Raw genomic sequence first — 22,446 nt, 5'->3', positions numbered from 1 at the left:
TACTAATAATGTGTGTGTGCCAAAGAATGCACTCTGAGAAACAATGCAAGAGCCATTTGCCCGTTAAAATCATGTCCTTTTTAGGATGAAGATTCTTTGATATTCTGGAAGATCAAGCTAGTAAAATAAGACAAGAAAACCAACTACAAAATGCTGGTTACAAGGAGAAAAAATTATAATTCACAAATGATGTGATTATTACTTATAACATCCAAGAATCAATCAGGGACCTAGTGGAACAGTTTTAAAAGATCAAGTTGGCAGTTTACAAAATATACAAATCAAGATCCTATACATTTCTAGCTAGAAAATACAATAGGAAAAAAAAACTCAAAACAGTAATGGAAGAATCCACATAAATTACTCAGAAGTATATTTAACCAAAATAGATACAAAATCTTTGAATAAAAATTTACTGAGGAGCAGAAAAGACAATAAATATATAGGCATTTCATTCTTAGAAGGGACAAATAAAGATGCTACTTCTCCCTAAATTCACTAATACATTTAATTTCAACAAATATCACAATAGAAATCTTTTTAGAGGAAATGACCTTAGAAGTCAAAAGTTCAATTAAAGGGATAAATATAAAAGCATCAACCGGGAAATTTTTGAAAATTAAAAATACCACGGGAAGTGTTACATTATGAATACTGTAATTAAAACAAGGCATTACTAGCACAAAATTAAGAATGAAAGCAAAGACAAAAGCTTTAAGGGAAATATCAAGAAATCTGACTTTATAGTAGCTTGAGTTAAAAAAAAAAATTAAGTAAAATTAAAAGACTAATTTAAAACCAGAGAAACATTTACAACAAAAATGCAAGCCCTTCATACATAAGTAGCTCTTAAAACAGATAATTCTCAAAAGAAGACATACAAGTGAATAAAAATCATCTTAAAAAAGATCAAGGACTTCCCTGGTGGCGCAGTGGTTAAGAATCCGGCTGCCAATGCAGGGGACGCTGGTTCGAGCCCTGGTCTGGGAAGATCCCACATGCTGCGGGGCAGCTAAGCCTGGGCGCCACAACTACTGAGCCTGCGCTCTAGAGCCTCGAGCCACAACTACTGGAGCTCGAGTGCCTAGAGCCCAGGCTCCACAACAAGAGAAGCCACCGTACTGAGAAGCCCGTGCACCACAACACAGAGTAGCCCCTGCTCGCCGCAACTAGAGAAACCCCTTGCAGCAACGAAGACCCCATGCAGCCAAAAAATAAATGAATTTATTTTAAAAAATCAAACTAACAATAAAAGTAAATTCAAATTAAAGTGAAAATTAAGGCATTTTTCACCTACCCTGTTGGCAAAGATTTTTAAAAAGAATAGTGCTCAGTGTTGGTGAGGACCTGAGAAAATACGTTGTCCTCTGATCAGCTAAAGGGAATCTAAAGTGAGGTAACTTTTTGAAGGGTAATTCAGTAATAGTACGAAGATGTCCAGACCGGTTAACTTGGTTCCCAGAGGTCAGGGGTCAAGTCCCTTGTATTCACTGCTGTACTGCTGCTGCCTAACACCAGGAGATGCCCAGATTTATCTACTAAGGACATGTGAGGAAACAGGTATTCTAAGGCCTTGGAAAGGTGAGAACAAAGATGCTATCCTGCCTGGGCCATTGGGTGCCCAGTGCTCTTTGGTCCGGGTGATTTTGCTGAGGATGAGTTTGGGTCAGTAATTAGGAACAGTGCGGATGATTGTAATGTTTGCTATTCAAGAGCAGACTGCTAATTTAAATTCTTCTTTCATGGGGCTGGAAGCCTGAGGGTAAAAGGCTATGGGCTGGTACCCCGCATTTGGCCAGACTCTGCCTTCGGCACCAACCACTGTGTGTGTCCCTGAAAGGATTCTGAGGGCCAAGGGATGTCCCACTGACACACACTCCGTCTGCTTCTGCTCTGTGTAGGCACTCGTCTTCTGGTAAGATACCTTTCCCTTGGCTAGAGCAACCAAGGAGCTTTATCATACTGTGCAGTGTCTTCCCACCATTTGTAAACTTACTTAAAACATTTCAGAACCTCCATAATCAAAAAAAAAAAATTAAAAAATTAGCAATACATATGCCAACGGAAGTATTCAATATGCTTTTAAAAGCCTACTTAAAATTAAATAAATAAGAAGTGTGGAGATAAACCTCAAGATGGTTTAGGTGGGCATATTCCAAGTTTTGAAAGGAAAAGGAAACTTAGGACATTTTTATATGTAAAACTCCCTTGAAAAACAGGACTTCATCTTACCAAGCAGAATTTCAGAAGACTTCATCTTTTGATTTTGTTCACAAATGCAACTTTACTGCTTCAAAAGCTCTTCTGTATTTACAACTAAGACACTCCTAATTTATAATATTACAATTATATCCAAATTAAATGTTTCACAGAACATAGGAGGGGAGGGAATGGTGGAATAGATGTCTTCAAGTTTAAAATAATTAAGTTACAAATAAGGAAATAATCTTGGGGGAGGACATTGCTGACTGTGCTGCCTAGTTTTTCCATGATTTTCTTGAGAATGTATGTAACGCAAACCTGGACTTTCCCTGACCACCCCCACTTCCCTCCTCCTGCTGTCTTCAATGACACACCTTCACTTCATTCCACTTCACTCTTTGTGCTCGGAGAGAATGACTTTTCATTGCCCCAGAATTCCACTGGCCCAGGACGAGTAGCCAGAACATGTAAAGGCAGAGACAGATGAGGAGAAAGGGTTCCTGAAACCCAGTATGATTTCCTAAAACTATTTCAGACCCTGGGTGATGGTAAAGCTACAATAGAAAACTTCAAATTTTTATTTAATATGCTGGAAAGCAAAGGAAACATTTCCCTTTTCTGGACATGGGTTTTTGTTTTTGTTTTTGTTTTGTTTTCAGGTTTCTTTAATGGACGAAAGTTAAGATTTCCTTTTGCCACAGAAGCCCACCGTTTTTCAAAAACCTGTCAATAGCAAGAACTGCCATCATGAGAGGACAGTCCTGAGCTACTTGGAACTCCAAATTTGAGCAGGGTCCCGGTATGAGGAAGAGGGGACTAACATCTGTTCCTTCACTAAGAATTGAGTTCTACCCGGTCTGCCAAGTCCTTGCTCCAATGTGGCTTAAGGTCCACTGGGGGTGAGTGGGGATCCAGCAATAGCAGAGATTTAATATTTGTACAGCCAACTACCGCCTTCCAAGCGCTTTCTCATAATCCTCACATCTAATGCTCTAACCACACTGTGGTACTGCTGCGCCCGGACATTCGCTATCTTGCACGAGGCTGAGTTCATGAAGGGCAGAGCCAGCCTGACAGCCCAGCCACAGCCCCTCGCACGCGGCCACACCCCCTCGCACCTGCTGCTGGTGAGGAAAGCAGGCAGGAAGATCCAAGGGCCTGCGCTCTCATCCCTGCCTGCCTTTGGGTCCTGAGTACAGCTTTAAAGTCTGCACTCCTGCATGATTTTGTGAGGGATGTAGCTGCTTTTAAAACCGCTAAGTTATTATTCCCTCCCCCTCCCTTTGAAGTAGCAAACCTGAAAAATCATGGATACTACTTCTTTTCTGTCAAAAATTTTTTAAAAATGGGGTGTTTACTACACTGCTGTGCAAAAAAAACAGGCTGATAACCAACCCCAAATCCTGACCTCCCCTGACAATGACTGGCATCTACCTAGGGCAGCCTTTAATGGGGCCGACATCTGGAAAGAAAAGAACCTTTATGTGACAGGGCTGGGAAAAGAATGCCTTTTAAAATTCGTTGCTGAAGCTCTTCCCTAAGGGGCTGATCATAAAATAAACAGTCTGCAGACCACAGACAAGGGGACTTGAGGATGCCAGGTCATGAAGAGTCAACTTTCAAACACCCATGTGGTGACCCACAACACAGACAATCACTATCCCCTTTGACCAGAAAAAGTCAAAGAAGTGAACGGAGCTCTTTCAATGTGTTCCTCCTACAATCTGAACATTCAAAGCTCAAATTCTACCCCCTTCTTCCCCGCCTCCCTCCCCCCAAAATGCCTCACCTCTAATTGCAGACCCGGAACTGTAGGCTCAAGAACACATCTCTCTGGAAAGTCTATAACAATTTTAGAATTCAGAAGAAAAAAGTGATACATCTCTTGAACGCTATTGTGCCAGGCACTGTGTGGGGCCCTACGGATGTCAAGATGATCGGGCAAGGCCCTGCTCTCTAGCTGCTCCCAGTGCCGTTGGTAGGACATAACTTCAAACAATTATTACAAAACAAAGTCATCCGTGATATAACAGAGGTAACTGCAGGGGGCCGAGGGAGGCCTAGGAAGCAGTGACTAACAGCCACCACCTGGGAGCACGGGGAAGGGCCACGAGAGCTGTTTCTAGAACGAAGACGTTCTACAGTGGTCAGTATTGACAGAGAGGAACGGGGAGTGGACTCATTCAGTGCAGCTGAAGTCAGGTGTGTGTTGAAGGTAATGCCGGGAGATGGGTTGACACGCCCAATGAGGGGAGGGCTGCAAAGGCTTCGTATGCTGTGCTGTGGAGCCTGGGTTTTCTCTGCAGGTAACAGAAGGCCAATGGAAGATCATAAGGGAATGACTTGGCCAGCTTTGTTTATTTCAGGAAGCTGACACTCTGGAGGAGGGTATTAGGAGGTAAAATCAAAACGTGGGTGTGCCTCTCTTTTCCATCTATCTCACCAATGCCTGTGAATCTACAGCTTGACAAACTGAAGCAAAACCCTGGACCTCTCCCCTGAGTTCCAAATCCACACTTCCAACTACCTACTTGATTCTCCTTTCAATGGCTCAGTGACACCCCCAAACTGACATGTCCAAATTGGAAACCTTGATATTCCCTCACAAACCTTCCCCACCCCATTCTTTCCGTCCTGATAAATGCCCACAAAATCCACCCAAGTGCTCAAGTTAGAATGGTGGGCTCATCAATCCTTCCTTTCACGCCCTCACCCCCACAGGCAACATGAGCCCGTCCAGTGCATCCTAACTGTGAAATACACCTTGAACTTGTTCTTTCCCTCTTCTTCTTCCTAGCCTACCACCTTAGCTTAGGCCATTGCCTGTTTCTCCAACCCAGGGTTTCTCAAATTAGCACTAGTGACATTTGGGGCCAGACAATTGTTTCGGGGGATTGTCCTGTGCACTGTAGGACACGGAGCAGCATCCCTGGGCTCTAGCTACTAGACCCCAGTAGCACCCCCTCCCCCCAGTTGTGACAGCATTGTCTAATGACCCTGGGGGACAAAACCAGCCCCAGCTGAAAGCCACTGCTCTCATTTCACTCTGCCGCTCTCTCCTATGCTCAGGACTGCTCCATCACGCTGGCCGCTCCTTCAAGTCCTTGAATCCACCCCTCTCCTTCCTGCCTCCAGGGCTCAGCGAATGCCATTCTAGCAAGAATGTTCTCAATTCCACTCTTCTGGCTCCTTCTCAAGCTTGTGACCCAGCCCTGTGTTACTCCTTAGGCTCCCCCTGAATACCTCGTCTAAAAGGTAGGAGCCCTGCCCGTGCTTATTTTCTTCATAACGCTTTTAAAGGTAGTAATAATTTTATTATGTTTACTCCTTCTGATCTGTCTCTACTACAACAATGAAAGCATGATCGAGGCTGGGATTATGTCTGTCCTGGCCTCTGTCCTACCTCCGAGGTCTAGCTCAGGGCCAAGCTAAATAAATACTCGCCAACTAAATAAATGAGCGAACGCACGGATGCACAATCAGAGGTTTGTCTTATAACCCAGGCACTGACCACACCCTTAAAAATGACAAAGCCACAGTGTGAAAAATTAGCTTAGGACAACCAGAATGTCACCTAGACAGCCTATAGTTCAGCTCTGTGCTCAATAACCAAATGTGCCCTGATCCACGATGCAAAATACACGGCAGCACACCTTGGGTGAAGAGAAAGCACTGGCAGAAAGTTAAGCATAGCTCATCTTCTCTCCACTGGGAAGTAAGTACAGTTAGACCTTATGATTGAAACCAATTCCTTATATTCCTTATATTCCTTATAATTGAACCCAACTTATATCTCTGGGTGTCTACATGTATATATGTTTCAGGAGCTGAGCAAAATAAATCAGGAGAACAAAAAATCTTAATATTAGTCCCCAAAGACCACACCCACCCTCTTTTTCTTCTCTCCCTAGTGATGTGCTGTGTGTCTAAGGGGTGATGGCAGGGGGAGAGGCACCTCATCTTTCTTTCATATCAAGTCACAGATGCAGTGAACTGAACTCCCCAGAAGAGACAGGTGTGCCTTCTGGGGGAACTTGATTCCCATAGGGGGACATAACTTCTAACTTGGGTCACCCTTTGATGCAATGCTGCTTTTATCAGCTCTTTTTAGCTATTGAATAGATTACTGGTGAGTTATTACTCCCTCTGTGACAGTCTACTAAATAGTTAGCTTTTGAAACATGTTCTCCTAATTTGACCGCTGAGAATATGTCACCCCTTCCAAGCAGATCTCATCTCTTCCTGTCAGTTTTGAGTTCTGTGGTCGAGAATAATTTTTGAAGTTATGACGTTATTCATCGTTTTATTTCCAGTGTTCTGCCCAGTGCCCAAGGGATCAATTTGTTTTTCATTTCAAAAGTACTAGGCACTTTCTAGAAAAAAAGTATTCTTGAGGCTACAGTTCCGATTCTATATTCAGAGATGAGACACTCTGGAGGAGGAAAATTGGCTTCTGAACCACTAAATTAGGGAATTCAGGCTTTAAAATTGTTCATTTTCCCTTTCCAAAGATGGCTGGGTTTACCTGTGTCACTGGCCCCTATTATTCTACCAGATAATTAAGAATTTTCCATTTTAATGTCATAGGCATCACAGTGTTCAGGGGAGAGTACACTAGTTAGGGTCTGACAGAACCTAGAGAGAGACAATCGGTGTTAAAATCCCAGCTTTACTCTGCCACTTACTGGTTGTGTGCCCTAGATCAGGTGACTTAACCTCTCTGTACCTCAGTTTTCTCATCTGTAAAATGGAAATAATAGTACTATTTCATAGGGTTGGTATAAGAGTAAATAAGTTAATTCTAAAAGTGCTTAGGATGGTGCCTAGCACGTGTTAGCTCTTATTATTGGCACAGCTTTTAAAATGCTTTCAATTGGTAATAATTACACTTTAGTTTGCTGAATTAATAGATTTCTGGCTAGAATAAATCCACTGGAGTTTGATAAATAAGATGCTTCCAGTAAACAATGATTCTAACTTCATAAAGCATCAAAAGTTCTGAAGAAGCACATGGCCTATGTCCTGTTAGTGTCTGTTAAGTAGAGTATGCCTAGAACATAACACACACAGCCTGTCACCTTTTTTCGGAATCCAGAATGAAGAATTCCAGAATTTTAAAGTTCTGTGATCTCATGCAACATCTTAAGAGCCGCCTTTAAAAATCCTTGTTAAGTATGCAGGTGAGGGAAGTGGGTTGGTAGTGATAAAAATGGTCAAGCCCTGAGCTCTGGGACAGGAGCCCGCTGACCAGATCAGAACCCGTTGGTTGGCCAAGATGTGCAGGGAGGCGTGCAGATTGCCCATGGATATTAACCCTTTTAACTTGAAAACAAAAGCACCCTTGTGCCCTGAGAGCAGGAGCTCCAGCTCAGAAGGCTCAACTGGCTGCAGAAACACTGGAAACCCCAGCCACCCAGTCCTCCATGAACACCAAATGCAACAATGCAGTGGTTCTTGTTGCCCTCCCGGCCCCCCCACGGAAAGGAAGCTGTTTAGCAAGTTTAGGGTGTTTTGGGGCGTTTCCATGGTTAAACAGGATGCAGAAGCATAGCAAACCTGGGTGACTTAACATACAGATGCTCCCTCCAAAGTGATGCTAAAAGAGGTCACTTAGAGAGGACACAGGGTGGGGGGCAAAGGAGAAGCTGGGACAAAGTGAGAGAATGGTATTGACATATATACACTACCAAATGTAAAACAGAAAGCTAGTAGGAAACTGCTGCATAAAACAGGGAGATCGACTCAATGATGGGCAATGACTTAGAGGGAAGGGATAGGGAGGGTGGGAAGGAGTCGCAGGAGGGAGGGGATATGGGGATATATGTATAAATACAGCTGATTCACTTTGCTGTACAGCAAAAACTGGCACAACGATGTAAAGCAATTATATTCCAATAAAGAGCTTTAAAATGTGAATTAAAAAAAAAAGAAATGAACAGCTCAGGGAAACACCCTGGGGTGGGGGGGGCGGGGTGAGGCAGGGGAGGTGGCATGTTCTCCTATTTAGAAGCTGCTGACTTCTTTTTAAGCAATTTTGCTTAATTACCTGCTGCTTCTTACTTAAAAATCATCAAGGCAGACTTGAAATCATTTGCTTTAGGACTTTTCGAGGAAGAAGCACAGGTGATGTATGAAAGCTGAGGGATTTGGAGGGAAGATCTGTACAAGGGGGTGGATGGCGATGGTAAATGATTATACATGCTCCTAAAGTGAATGAGATTATTGAAAAACTCCCCCTCTCTGAATGGTGCAGCTGATCTCCTTGCTGTCTAATTTTAAAAGCACAATGGCAGCCCACCATTAGAAGCTCATCTTTCTCTCTTATTTCGGAAGTCATTGCTATTGGGAAGGAAAGATTGTCTTCTTCCAGCTCCGTCTACTCTCCGACACCCAGGCCAGACCACAGCCGGCTCCAGGATGCTAAGTGACACTTCTTCCCATAAGCCCAGTGCTGGGGGAGGCAGTTACACTGGCTGCCGTGCTCAGTTCTAACAGAACTAATCTGATTGGAAGTCAGAGGCTGAGGGATTCTGCTTTTGCTAATAATACAACAGTGACTTCACTCTTTGGCATTCCACTTTTCCCAGGATGTGTTCACATCTATTATCTCGTTTGATCCTCACAGCGCTGTGAGCTGGTCAAGGCAGGTATCAATTACCTTTCATCAATGAGAAAAATCAAGATACAGATCAATTAGGGAAAATGCCTAAGATGATACAACTAGTATCTAAAAGAGCTGGACTCATATCTACCCTCCACTTAAAAAGGTTGTTGAGTTTGGCTGAAAAACCTTGTCACTACTAACATTTTGATAACTCTTTGTTGTGGGCTCTGCTCTGGCATTATAGGATGCCGCATTACAGGCCTCTACCTCCTAGATGCCAATAGCCCCACCCCCCAATTGTGACAACCAAAATGTATCCAGATATTGCCAAACGTCGCCCGGGCACTGTTTGAGAACCACTGGGTTACAGTGTTTTGGATTAAGGTGAATTAGGAATAATGCTTGGAATGCCAAAGGATCACTCTTCCTACAGACCAGTGTAGTTGCTATTGATGACAAGGGCTGCTCAATGCAAAAACAAAGCTGTCTCTGTTAAGCTACAGAGTGTACCTCCACCAAGGCAGAAAGCAAGGGTGTTATTTCTGGAAGTGATGGCTTCCCAGAGCAGTCAGGGCTTGGGACACATGCCAACCCCCTCCTTCTTCCCATCTTAAAATGTTATTGATTCAGTTTTTAAATAGGCACAACATTCATATGGTTCAAAATTAAATAAGCATAAAATGTCTAACAGAAAAGCTTCCCTCGACTCAAGATTCCCAGATTCCCACCACTCTGGTTCTCCCCAGAGGCAGTCAATGTTGACAGCTGCCTGTGTATCTTCCCAGAGATGTTTTATAAAAGAGCTTGTATTTAAATAAATGCTTCCTCTTAATTCAAAGTATCGCTGAGTCATGACTTCACTCATATTTAAAAAGTCATAAACAACATCTTCCTTTGCCATGTGGTAAGAAGCAGGCATTATTTTTCCCACCTCTCACCTCGTCCCTGCCTGCCTCCACTGAAAGGGATGCTGGCTGAGACAGTGGGTTTACATGACAACCTAGGTCTTAAAAAACAAATCAAAAAAAAAAAAAAAAAAAAACCTAGGGAACTTGGGTCAAAGACCCTGTTTGTATCCAGAGTAGTTAGCTTCCTACTAGGTCACTCTGAGTGCTGTCATCAAGTGTGCCTGTCCTGTGGAAATCAGTTAACAAGATTCAGGGCATGCCTGAAGTCATGCCTGTTGGTGTCAAAGGTGGCCCCTCCAGAACTACAGTAGCCTGTGGTAATCATCAAAACCAGAATCTCCTAGTGGGGGCCTGTTGTGGGCAGGCCCAGGATGGAAGGAGGACGAGAGGAGGGAGGGTGAAACGGACTGGAATGACAGCTTGTGGATGGAGAGGTGAGAGAAGGAGAAAAGCAAACGGTGGGACTAAAAATTTCCCACGGCTGTCCATGGCCAGCCGACGGGGAAACACTGATCGATTCTGATGGACAAGTCGCAAAATTAAGACATCATACGGCTGGAGCTTTTCATCATCTTCCTGACAGAGAATTGCTAGGTGACCTGGGATAAACCATTGAACCACGCTGACAATGTTTGTTTTGGAAGGTTGCGGAGGAGAGGTGGGTAATTTCCTCACGTACAAAAGAGAGAAAAGTCAGACCTCTAGCACTGGTGTTTTGTTTTTTTTTTCACTATTGCTCTTATTTTTTTTTTTTTATCTTTAGGGGAGTATAATCGCTTTACAGTATTTACAGTATTTAGTTCCTGCTGTACAACAAAGTGAATCAGCTATATGTATACATATATCCCCATATCCCCTCCCTCTTGAGCCTCCCTCCCACCCTCCCTATCCCACCCCTCTAGATGGTCACAAAGCATCGAGCTGACCTCGCGGTGCTCTGCAGCAGCTTCCCACTAGCCAGCTATTTCACATTTGGTAGTGTGTATCTGTCATTGCTACTCTCTCACTACGTCCCAGCCTCCCCTCCCAACCCCCCACCTCCACCCCCACCCTGGTGTCCTCAAGTCCGCTCTCTACGTCTGCATCTCTATTTCTGCCCTGCCACCAGGTTCATCAGTACCATTTTTCTAGATTCCACATATATAGCATTGGCATTTTAACTCACGTTTAAACCATTCTTAAAGTGAACTGATAGCCTACTTTCTGCTTCCTACCTTATCACCCTATTAAAAAACATCTCTTCTTCAAACGTCTCTAGTTCTACCAATGGCAGAAAATTTCTAGTAGTTACTCTGATTGGAAACTTTCAGGTTGGCTTCATTGTGATTTGTACTGTCATTTCATCATGTCACTAACCTCGGAACCAGTGTCATGGTATCTCACTGCTTAGAGCTGCTGTGTCCAACATGGTAGGTGCTAGCCACATGTGCTGATTTAACCAAAATTAAAAATTCCTTCCTCAGATACACGGGTCACATTTCAAATGCCCGACAGCCACACACAGCTTGTAGCTACCATATCAGTACAGAAGCTAGAACATTTCCATCATTGCCAAAAGTTCTAATGGACCATGCTGGCTCAGAACATGAAATCCAAACTCCTCCAACCAGCACTCAAAGCTAGCGGTCCCTTAGAGCCAGCCCATACTTCTGAAATTGCCTCTGCCTTCCCCAAACAATGACACATAGCTTTGTCTGGGCCAGACTCTACAGTCCCTCCAACAAATCACATCCACCCTTGATCCTGTGCCTGTGCCCATCTGATTCCCCGTCACTGAGACAAATGACTGGGTAAATCAATGCACAGCAGCCAAATGAGTGCAATTTTATGCCATGACAAAAAGCAATGAGGCATCTAAGAAATTTTTATCCCAGCAAAATGTTCTCCTAACAAACAAGTGCAAGAAAAGGACTTTTCCCCAGAAGACTGTAATGAGCTTTGGGCTTGTCAGGACTTGCTAGGGGATTAAGTGAAATGCCACTTGTCTTGGCACTTCATACCACTCTGAGTTGTTATTTTTTTTCACATGGGCCTCCGATCTATTTTTTCTCTTAAATAAATTATATGGATATAGGAAGCAGGGACCAGGCCTCACATGCATTTCTTTTGCATCTTCCTCTCCTATCTCATTTCTCTACCCAAATAGTGCAGAGACTGCAAGCTGGCCACCAAGTGAGGACCAGATATGATTGATACAGTCTGTTGCTTTTTCCAGAATGTTTTGTTTTTTTGTTTTTGTCCAAAAGCCAACTGAACCGCAAAATTCTGCTAGACCATGAAAGTTTTTAAAAGGAGAATCATTTGGGGAAGTGGTCAGAGTCTTTGTTATCTTCTACCATGTGCAGACCTTCTTCCAGAGTGTATTTCTGAATAATTCTGAATCAGTTTCCAATCTTTAACAATGAGGAGATTTTACACATTTTTGGTTTCTTGAAAAATCAGTTATCTGGCAACCCTGGGTGAAGACTCATGCAAAGCTCTATTAGCTAGCACTTAAGGCCACCTGTCCCCTCTATAAAAGGAGTATATTCTCCTGTTTACCACCTTCCCCCTGCTTGTTTTACTCCCTTGTTACCTGCCTGGCCCCTGAAGGCCTTTGCACTTACAAATCTTGCGGAAGACACCCAATAAATGAACTGAGAACAGAAATACTACACTCTGTAACAAAGCCAGGCAGCCCTTAATGACTGTCTTCACGGGCATTATGTTTGTTCTAAGCAGCTAAAATCAAAATTCTTAACTCAGCCATTAGCTGAAGACATTAACCTTCCCAACTGATTTTAGCTATTCTTCCTGGGCTTGTCAGGAACTGGTCATGGATTAGAGAAATGGTCAACTGGAAGAACAAAAAGCAGCCAGCCTAAATAATCACATGCAAATAATTGAGACTCAGAGAGCATAAGTGTTCCATGAACTCTGAGTGTTCCCTGAAAACACGTGGACATCACAGCACTCATGATGCTGAGTGTTGCTGGCAGCTGCCCAGTGAATCTTGATACAGAAAGCCCAAACCCCCTCATTAACTCTAACCCATAATTTAAAAAAAAAAATCTAACCCATATTGATTTCTCCTCTTTCCAAACTTTGTTACAGACTACTGTGTTCTAACAGTGTTTTCATGTCTTGGCTCTCCCACTCAACCATAAGTTCCTTATAAACTCCTCTGATATGCTTCTCACGCCTAGCACCCAAGATCAGGGTGTTCTTAACCTGGATTGGCTTCAGTCACAGGTAAAATCCAAGGGGTCATAAAACTCCTCATTAAAAAGGAGCATGCCCCATGGTCAGGGGTTCCGGCTGGGAAAGAAAGTGAACTTCAAGGTATTTGTAAAAGGGACAATAGTTAATGATATGCATGGTGGCCTTGATGACACCCATCTAATCTGTTATCATTCCCAGTTTTCTGTCATCCACACATTTGCAAAGTATAAATTTGATGTCTTCATGAAGGTCACAGGTAAAAAAACATGAAGCTACACTGGGTCAACTCGTGCATTGTGTCAGTAGAGACTAAGTGAATACGGAGCAAAACTGCTATTCTTTGGGAACATTAGTCTAACCAGGTACAAACCCACTAATCATAATATTTAATCCATGCTTCACCTTGTCTGAAAGGATGCCACAAAATATCCAGGCACCTTTAAATCAAGATTCACTAAACTTGACAATTCTCCTTATCTGTGACCAATTTAATGATTCTTTCACAATAGGAAATGCAGTTAATTTGACACAAACTCAATGAAACTCTGTGGGTTTGTAAAAGACACGTGTTTCTTCTCCAGATGTACATAGCTATATGTTTAGTAACCCATGCTCAAACTATGCCAAGGAACATTCTCGCATCTGGTTTCCAGAATGTTCCTTTTCCTCGTTTTTGCAAATAGGGATATGTGCTCATCTCCTGCCTTTTGATAAGTCTTCCATCCTCCTGATTTTTCAAGGCTCACATTCAGTGGGTTCCCTATTCTAGCTTCAAGCTCCTTCATCTGGGAAATGGTTCAACTGGGCCTTGAGAAAAACACATTTGCAGTAGCTAATGTAACTCTTATTATCACCTCTCCTAAAGCCACCTTTAACAGTTTAAAGACCAGTTTAAAGACCTTTTGCTTAATGGAGAAGAATTCAATTGAACAGTTCAGCTGATCTGCTACCTGTTAGCAAAGCAACACTTTCTAAGTGGTCTCTTCTTCTTGCTTTGCATATCAACACATATTAACTGAGGGCTAAAGTTCTAGGCACTGTGCTGTTTTTTGGTGGATTTCTTACAGAGAGGCTATCTCCTCCTCCTCCCTTGCTAACCTTCCCTTTAAAATCAGAGATCATCAAAAAGATCCCTGTGCCATCCCACACATGTCCTCTTAACATGTCCTCTTAACTTTCCTGCATCTTCTTTTTTTTATCAGAATTATTTGCTATCATACAATCTGGTTTTTAGTGTTTATAATCCCAACATTGCTGAGTCAAATATCCTGTTAGATACATTCATCACAGAATCATACCTACAATATTACTGAAAACATATTTTATTAATTCTTAGGCAAGACACACATAGCAAAACTCCAAGATCGCACGGTCACAGTCCTTCTATTACTTTTGCATCACTAAAGAGCTCCTATAAATCAGAACACAGTCAAGAATCACAATGCATCTTGATGCTGAGAAAACTGCCTGAAACTGATCTGAGGTAATGCCAGGCTGGCAGTTTGACTATCTCTGTGTTGGTCCTATGTTTGACTGAATTTACAGAGTCTTGGGTAAATGAGATAGGATTTGGTTTTCCATCTGTGTCTAAAAATAAATAATAATGTATTGTTGCCTCTGTTCAGAGTAACAAATTTTATAAGCCGTAACATGACGCTTGTGAGCACGTGAATCTTTACCCTACTCGTCCCCAAATACATCACCACTTTGGATGGCAACCTCTATGTTCATAATTCCAGGTTTGGCTGAGTAGGAAAGTCAGAAGAAAAGATACACCGGGAAAAAGGGCATAGTATTCCACATGAAAATGGAACAGGAAACATATCATGTTAGTTCCATGACCTGAATCTGTGGGCAGATCACAGGCTCATGTACTTTATGACAAAACTTCTTGCTAGCTATCCATTACAGAATAAAAGGCAAAAGGAAATGTTAAAATATAATAAACCTTCAATACACAAACCTCCTACTCCCAAGAGAGGAGGACGGCAAGGTCTTTTAAAAGCTAGAATGTATAGTCCATTTAAAGTCAGAAATAGCAGTGCTTGGGAACATATATTACCCAGTAATGCTTCTGAACATTAGTGTGGTTGCCAGGAACCAAGAATTTATTGAAGTCAAAGAGTGGTCAGGCAAGATACGCTGGGAAGTCTAGAAAGAGCCTTTTGTGAATAGGCTGAAGACACGGAATCTGAGAGGCTTAGAAAGGGGTGAGATGAAATTTCATGCTAAACATCTCTTTTAAAGGTAGAAAGTGTTTAAAATTTTGGTGGCAAGTAGCAAGTCAATTAAGAGATTCACACAGTGAACACAGAACGCTGCACATACATCAGGGCCTTCTTCTTAGGAATAAAAAGGGTTTTCAAGGAACCACCTTCTGTCGATGTTCTATATCATGGTAACTGTGGTGGCCAGAAAAATGGCCTCCAAAGCTATCCATGTCCAAATCCTTGGAATCTATGAATATGCTACAATATATCACAATGAGGAGTAAGAGTGGAGAGGAAATTACGGTTGCTAATCAGACGACTTTAAAATAAAGGGATTATTCTGGATTATCCAGAAGGGCTCAATGTCATCACAAGCATCCCTTAAAGTGTCAGAGTGATAGGGCCTGATAAAGACTCAACTGGCCTTTGCTGGCTTTGAAGTTGGAAAGAAATCATGAGACAGAGAATGCAGGCAGCCTCAAGAAGCTGGAAAAGACCAAGGAAATGGATGCTTCCCTAGAGCCTCCAGAAAAGAATGCAGCCCTGTAGACATCTGGACCTTGACCCAGGGAGACCCATGTCAGACTTGTAACCTACAGAACTGTAAGATAATACATTTGTGTTGTTTAAGCCACTAACTTTGTGGTCATCTGTCACAGAAATAGGAAACTAAGGCAGTAACTTACATATGAATGCTTTGGAGGAAGAAAAGGCTTATGGCAATATTAGCATTCTAAGCAATAAAAGTGTCCCCCTTTTTGAGCCGCAAAAAGAATATAACACATTCACTCACCTTTTTATAGGTTTTTTCTTCGTTTTGTTTCCCAGGTGCTGCATCTCCATTCTCAGCAGCAGACGACATCTGTAAGAGAAAAAGGTACCTATTTGAATTTAGAAATTCTACTCTGAAATATAATATGCTAATAAGATTGTTACCTGTTTTGGTTAATTACATTTTTGTTGTTATGGCTGTTGCCTCCAAGAAGAGAAGAGATTTCTCAGAATACTAAAAAAAATTCTGTGTTCCCCAATCTTTCCAAAATAAAGCCTTATTTACAAATCATTTTGGTAGCATACTTTACTTCATATGCTCTAAGAAAAAGGCCATGCAAGTCCAAGCCCAGATCATGTGTGTAAGTTTCTTTCTGCAAAGCCTTAAAAAATTAATTTCTTTCCCCTTTTCTTCTGGTTATATATGCCTCCTGTAAAAATATCTGGAAAGTACCAAAAATATGAATCAGTTCTACTGCCCTTGGGTAACTCCACTATTCACATTTTGGTATGTTTGTTTCCACCTTTTGTTCCATGCACTTTCATACTAAAAATATTACGATACAATCTTAACAGCATTTTTCACTGAAAATTTATATAATAAGCATTTTCCCATTTGAATATAAAATTTCATTGTAAGAATGATTTTTTTCTAGTTGCAAGAGACACCACTGTATGAACACAATTGCATGTTAAAACTTCATTTAACAATACTAATATTGAAGGACAGTTGAGGTGGTTCAGAGGTTTTTGCTTCTACAAATAATGCAACAGTAATGACTGTGTGCTTCTATCTTTGTCCAACTTTTCATGGACTAGTTTCCTAGAATTACTAGGCCACTAAAAAATTGAAAGCTCTTACCACACATTGTTAAATTTCTTTCCAAGAAGAATGCACCTATCCACACTACCAGCAGTGAGTGGGAGCTGGTTTCATTACACACTTAGTAATGACTATGGTCATAGTAACTATCTTTGCTAATTTGACAGGTGAAAGAAAGTACCTCCTGATTTTAATTTGTGTCCTTGAAAATAATTAGCAAAAGTTATTGTTTGCACATCTTTTTTTGGTTCTTTGCATTTCTTCTTTCAAGTTTTCTATTATTTGGTCCACTGATCTACTGGGGTCTTAGGTACTGATTTTTTATCTATTATGGTTAGTAATATTCATTGTTTCCTTATTGATTTTTATGTATTAAGGTTATTAATCTGTTTACAAGCTCATTATTAGTATCTTCCATGCTGCTTTTAACTTGTGTTATAACTATGACATGGAGGAATTTTATATTTTTCATACTTAAAACTATTGACTATCTTTGTGATTTCATCCAATGCTGTTAGATAAATTTTTTTTTCCATTGGGAGGTATCAGATGTTTAAACATGTGCTCCTTTCATCTTTTAATAATAAGATTTTTGCATTTTCTAATTCATCTGATTTCTTAAAGCCAGTTACATGGTAAACAAGGATGACTACCAGTACAAAACTCAGGGAGCCATGATATTTAAGGGTCTTATCCTAAACTGCAATGAAGAGCATTCTCTACACCTTGGAGGGGAAAACTTCTCATAAGTCTTTGAAGCACATTTTAAATCTTGGGCTCTTAATAAACATAGTGTGTGCTAAACCTAAGGGTCTGACAGCCATTGCTTTGAACTGGAACTAAATGACTGCCATGAGCTGGATGTGACTGAAAACCACCCAAGAAAATGAAAGAATGGACCATGGCAAGCCAACCTACCCAGACCTATGACTGCCCACCAACACAAACATTCTCTTAGGTAAACGTTCACTTTCCAGTCAACCTGTCCATATTAGAATATGTTTTCAAGGACAGATGTTTCATACACCACTGCTTCCCATGCTGTATCTGCTTAATTTATTTAAAAAAAAATTGATTTTTCTAGTCGCTTCATAATATTTTGGTGAGTTTTGAATAATAGTGGAATTAGAATATCTGAAATGTTTTATATCAGTCTCGGGTAAAAACTAAACCCAACCCTGTATCATCCCCCTCAAAAGCTCCAATTATTTATATAATTGCTATCAGAACATATAAGTAGCTATCTGATATTTGATCCCTGTTTCTATACTAGGGTGTGTTTGTGTAATTTAGTATGTACTAATAATAATAAGAGTAGGATTTTCTTCAATCTTCAACTGTTTGATAGAGCCCACAGAATGAGAAGACCTCCCTTAAGAATGCCATTTCAGTAATTTCACTTCTAAGCCTTTGCAGCTTTTAAAATCGAAAAACTTCAAAAGCAATGCTGAAGGGGCTTGAAAATACAACCTTAATGAGGGTTAACAAATTAGCATGAATGAAGGACAGATGATGAAAGTCTTTATTTGCAAATCATTCCTGACTAGACAGTAGGAAAGAGGAGGAGAGAAGTAGGTAAACTTATTAAAAAAAAAAAAAAAAATTCCCTTTAAGCAGCACAAAAATTCCCTTTATCTTAAAAATTCCCTTTAAGATAATAATGTTTAAGGGAGGCCATGAGATATCACCTGGATTCAAAGGGTTGTTTTTTTGTTTTTTTTTTTTTCTGTAGGGTGATGTTTAACAAAGGTCACATGGACCTATTCACCAAGACATCCACGTAGGAGAGGTAAACGAGATACTTGGGGATGCTCCGGTCAACTGCAAATGGCTATTAAAAAGGTCACAGTGATAACTGGTGTCTGTTCCTACACTTGCTATGTTCTGTACTCTTAAGGTGCATCATTTATAATTATGGAAGCCAAAGTAAGTATAGATTAAAAACAGTTTTTAAAAACATTATAATTATATATATTTCTACATATGCATAAAGGGAAGGAGGGAAGAAACTCACAGAAGTACTGGTGATTATCTATAGGTAACGGGATTATGAGTGCTTTGGGTTATCATGTTAATATTTTTTGCTATATTCTCCAAGTATTCTACAGTGAGCACTGCTACATTTAAAAACAAGGAAAACATTAATACTAGTCAAATATTTAACCACACACAGTAATTAATAGCAGAGACCACATCTCCTGGGTTCTGCCGCTTTTGGCATGCCAACATCCACAAAATTTCCTGTTTCTATTTGCTTGTTGTTTGTTTTCAATTTGATAATGTCAAAGTTAAAGGCCATGAACTAGATACATGATTTAGAGTATTTGTAAATAAATGTAAAATAAAAGAGGTAAGGGCTTACAATGAATCAGTTGGAATTAATTAAAAATATAGACTGTACTTCCTTACCTTTGTAAATGAAGTGGCAAGTCATCTGCAGTTGGCCGTGATGAGTGGCCTGTTCATTGTTGAGAGTGTTTTCCTTCCCAGGTTCCTGTTAAAATAGAAATCACCAGTCATTATTTATTCACACCTCTACTTCATCTCCCAGAAAGGATCAGAGGTGGCTATAGGGATACACATAATGCAATCAGTTAAAACTAAAATAAAGGAAGAGGGCTTCCTAGATGGCGCAGTGGTTAAGAATCTGCCTGCCAATGCAGGAGACACAGGTTTGATCCCTGCTCCAGGAAGATCCCACATGCCGCGGAGCAACTAAGCCCATATGCCACAACTATTGAGCCTGTGTTTTAGAGCCTGTGAGCCACAACTACTGAGCTCATGTGCTGCAACTACTAAAGCCCACGCACCGCAACAAGAGAAGCCACGGCAATGAGGAGCCCGTGCACCACAACGAAGAGTAGCCCCCACTCACCGCAACTAAAGAAAGCCTGCACACAGCAAAAAAAAGACCCAACACAGCCAATAAAATAAATAAATAAATTTATAAAAAAAAATAAAGGAAGAAGTGTGTATAAATAAAGGGAAGGTAAAGGTGAGGAACAAGATGGTGCAGCAATACGGGCTGTGCACAGAACATGACCCATGAACTCCTGTATAGTCTTTGAATACCCTGGTCAGCCTCCAATTTGACTCTGAGATTCCTAGTGGCTACAGCAGAGAAAGAAATAATGTTACCAAAATGCCCAATGTTCATGCGATAAAAGCAAGTCAGTTGCTCAAACAAACCACATTGGGGACTGAGGCTGGAGTGAAAATTTCTCCTGTGGGTCTTCATAAAAGGGACTCCACGTGAGGCTGGATAATTTTTCAATATTATCTCTGTGATAAATCAACTGTGATTTTCAGGACGATGGTTTAGATGACACAACTTCAAAGAACAGTTCTCAAACCTTTTCTTTTCTGCTACAATTATGTCTTTATATAATACAAAAGAGAGTTGCTCATGGTAAGCAATTTAAAAAATACAGAGAGCTTAAAGTAAAAATGAGTAAGGTCCCACCAGTATCTCCTCAATGAGATAACCAATGGTAACAGTTTGTTGAGTATCCTTCCAAAATCTTCCTTCCCTATGCTTACACACATGTGCACACACACTTATTTTAGCCACTCACTTACTTTCGTTAGTACTTTTTAGATATTTTTTCAAGTTTATATTATATATATATCTCATTTAAAAATAACTGTATCATATTCCGCAAAATGGACACACCATCATTCAAGCAATCACTCCCTCCTGGATGAACATGCAGACTGTTTCCAGGTTTGGCTACTGTAACCAGAGAAGGAAAAAACAGACTTACACAAACATCTTCAATGTTCTAGTACTTTTATTTCTGTGGGAAAAAACCCTGGAAATTGACCCAAACTTGATAAGTGTATTAAGTATTGGAAGGATCTTTGTTACATTCCTTTCTGTAAAAAGGGTGAAGAAATCAGTCCCACGATGCATAATGAGTACCTGCTTAGTGACATACTAATCATGGTGAACACTGGATGTGCACCATCTGTAAAATGTTTGCCAATCTGATGGGCAGAGAATGACACCTCAGTCATTTTAATTCATGTTCTTGTATCACTAATGGGGTTTATCCTCTTCACAGGTTTACTGGTGATTTACATTTTCAGTTCATGTCCTTTGCATATTTTTATACTGTGCTATTTATCTTTTTTCTTTTATAATCAATCTGTAAGACCTCCTGGTATATTAAACATTAACCCTGTCATATGAGCTGCAAGCTATTGTTCATCTTTTGGCTCTGTTTATGGTGTCTTGTCAGGTAGGCATTTTAAATATTTACATAGTCAAATCTACTAATTTTTCCTACGGGGACTATGGATTTCTTGTCTAACTTGGGAGAGTTCTCCCAAGCCTGGTGTTATACTACATATATTCTCCTATGTTTTCTTCAAAGACCATCATAGTTCCATTTTTAACATTAGATCTTTACGTGGATCTAACCTCATCTTCTCCCAGATGGACAGCTAACTGCCCCAACATCATTTACTTTATAATCTATCTTCTCCTTACTGGAAAGACATGCCTCCTTTAGCAAATCCTAAGTTTTCTATATACCTCAGTATATTTCTGGACTCTCTGTTCCAAAGACTTGTTGATTTCTCAGCTAATATGTTGTCTTAAATACAGTAACATGATAATATGCTTGATATCTGCTGCTACAAGTTCCCCATACGATTTTTCTTCCAACTTTATATTTTTATATGGACTTAAAAATCACATTGCTTGATCTGAAAACATGTCCACCCCACCCATCCCCCTGCCAAGTTGGAATTCTGACTGGAATTATATTAAATGTATATACTAATTTGGGAAGCATTAATATTTTTGGAATTTTAAGTTTTCTTATTCACAAACATGGTATAGTTCTCTATTTCTTCAAATGTTATTTTATATCTTTTACTACAACCATATTTTTTTGTATTTGTTTTATGTCTTAACTAAATTCATTCCCAGATATTTTAGTTTGTCCCTTTTGCAAATAGGGATTTTTCTACTTGCATTTCTAACTGGTTATTAATTCACAGAAAGAAAATGATTGGGTTTCATCTATTATCTTTCACCTAGTCATTTTATCAAATTCTCTCACAGAAAAAGATTTTAGGTAGTCTCAATCACATCACCTCCAATACTCATACATCTTATTTCTATTTATTACAGCATTCACTGAACTAAAAAAATGCTGAATAAAAGCAGTTGAGTAATAGTTGCAGTGCTTGATATTTATAATATAATCCTACCATAGTCACCACCCTCCAAAATGTTTTTGTTTGTTTGGTAGCATAGTGGTTTCTTTCTGCTATATTCTACTTTACCTTACTTTTTATTAGAAATGTCTACTGAATTATATCAAATGTATTTTCAGCATCAGTTGATACAATCATATAGTTGTTCTTTTTTCTGCTATGCCAAATATAACAGTGAGAAATTTCACAATGAAAAATTATGTCTTTCAGAAAAAACTTAACTTGGATTTGATCTGCTACCATTTTAAGAGGATATTTTCATAACTGAAATTGAACGATTTTTCTCCCACCTTTATCAGATTTTGGTATTAAGAAATTAAGACTTTTCATAAAATTGGAAGGCTTTCTTTATATGCACTCAATTTTTTTGATTATTCATTTCTTAAAATTTATAACCTTCCTTTGAATCAAATTTTCATAATTTATATTCTGTTAGAAAATCATCAATTTCCTTTAGACTTTTAAATTTATTGTCATAAAGTTGCACATAATATTTTGTGA

General features: G+C 40.1%; 1 protein-coding gene across 1 annotated transcript in view; it reads right to left on the bottom strand.

Moving 5' to 3' along the window:
- Positions 1-22,446, bottom strand: part of PIP5K1B (phosphatidylinositol-4-phosphate 5-kinase type 1 beta) — a 301,759-nt gene that overhangs the window by 169,150 nt on the left and 110,163 nt on the right. Inside the window, exons 2-3 of the mRNA XM_057722227.1 lie at positions 19,129-19,213; positions 15,919-15,987 (exon numbers count right to left, since the gene is read on the bottom strand). Coding sequence (XP_057578210.1) covers positions 15,919-15,987 — 69 coding nt within the window. The 5' untranslated portion in view covers positions 19,129-19,213. The remainder of the gene's footprint in view (positions 1-15,918; positions 15,988-19,128; positions 19,214-22,446) is intronic.

This window comes from Hippopotamus amphibius, chromosome 2, assembly GCF_030028045.1.
Source record: "Hippopotamus amphibius kiboko isolate mHipAmp2 chromosome 2, mHipAmp2.hap2, whole genome shotgun sequence".
Lineage (NCBI taxonomy): Eukaryota > Metazoa > Chordata > Mammalia > Artiodactyla > Hippopotamidae > Hippopotamus > Hippopotamus amphibius.
This window is presented reverse-complemented; position numbering and strand designations above follow the sequence as displayed.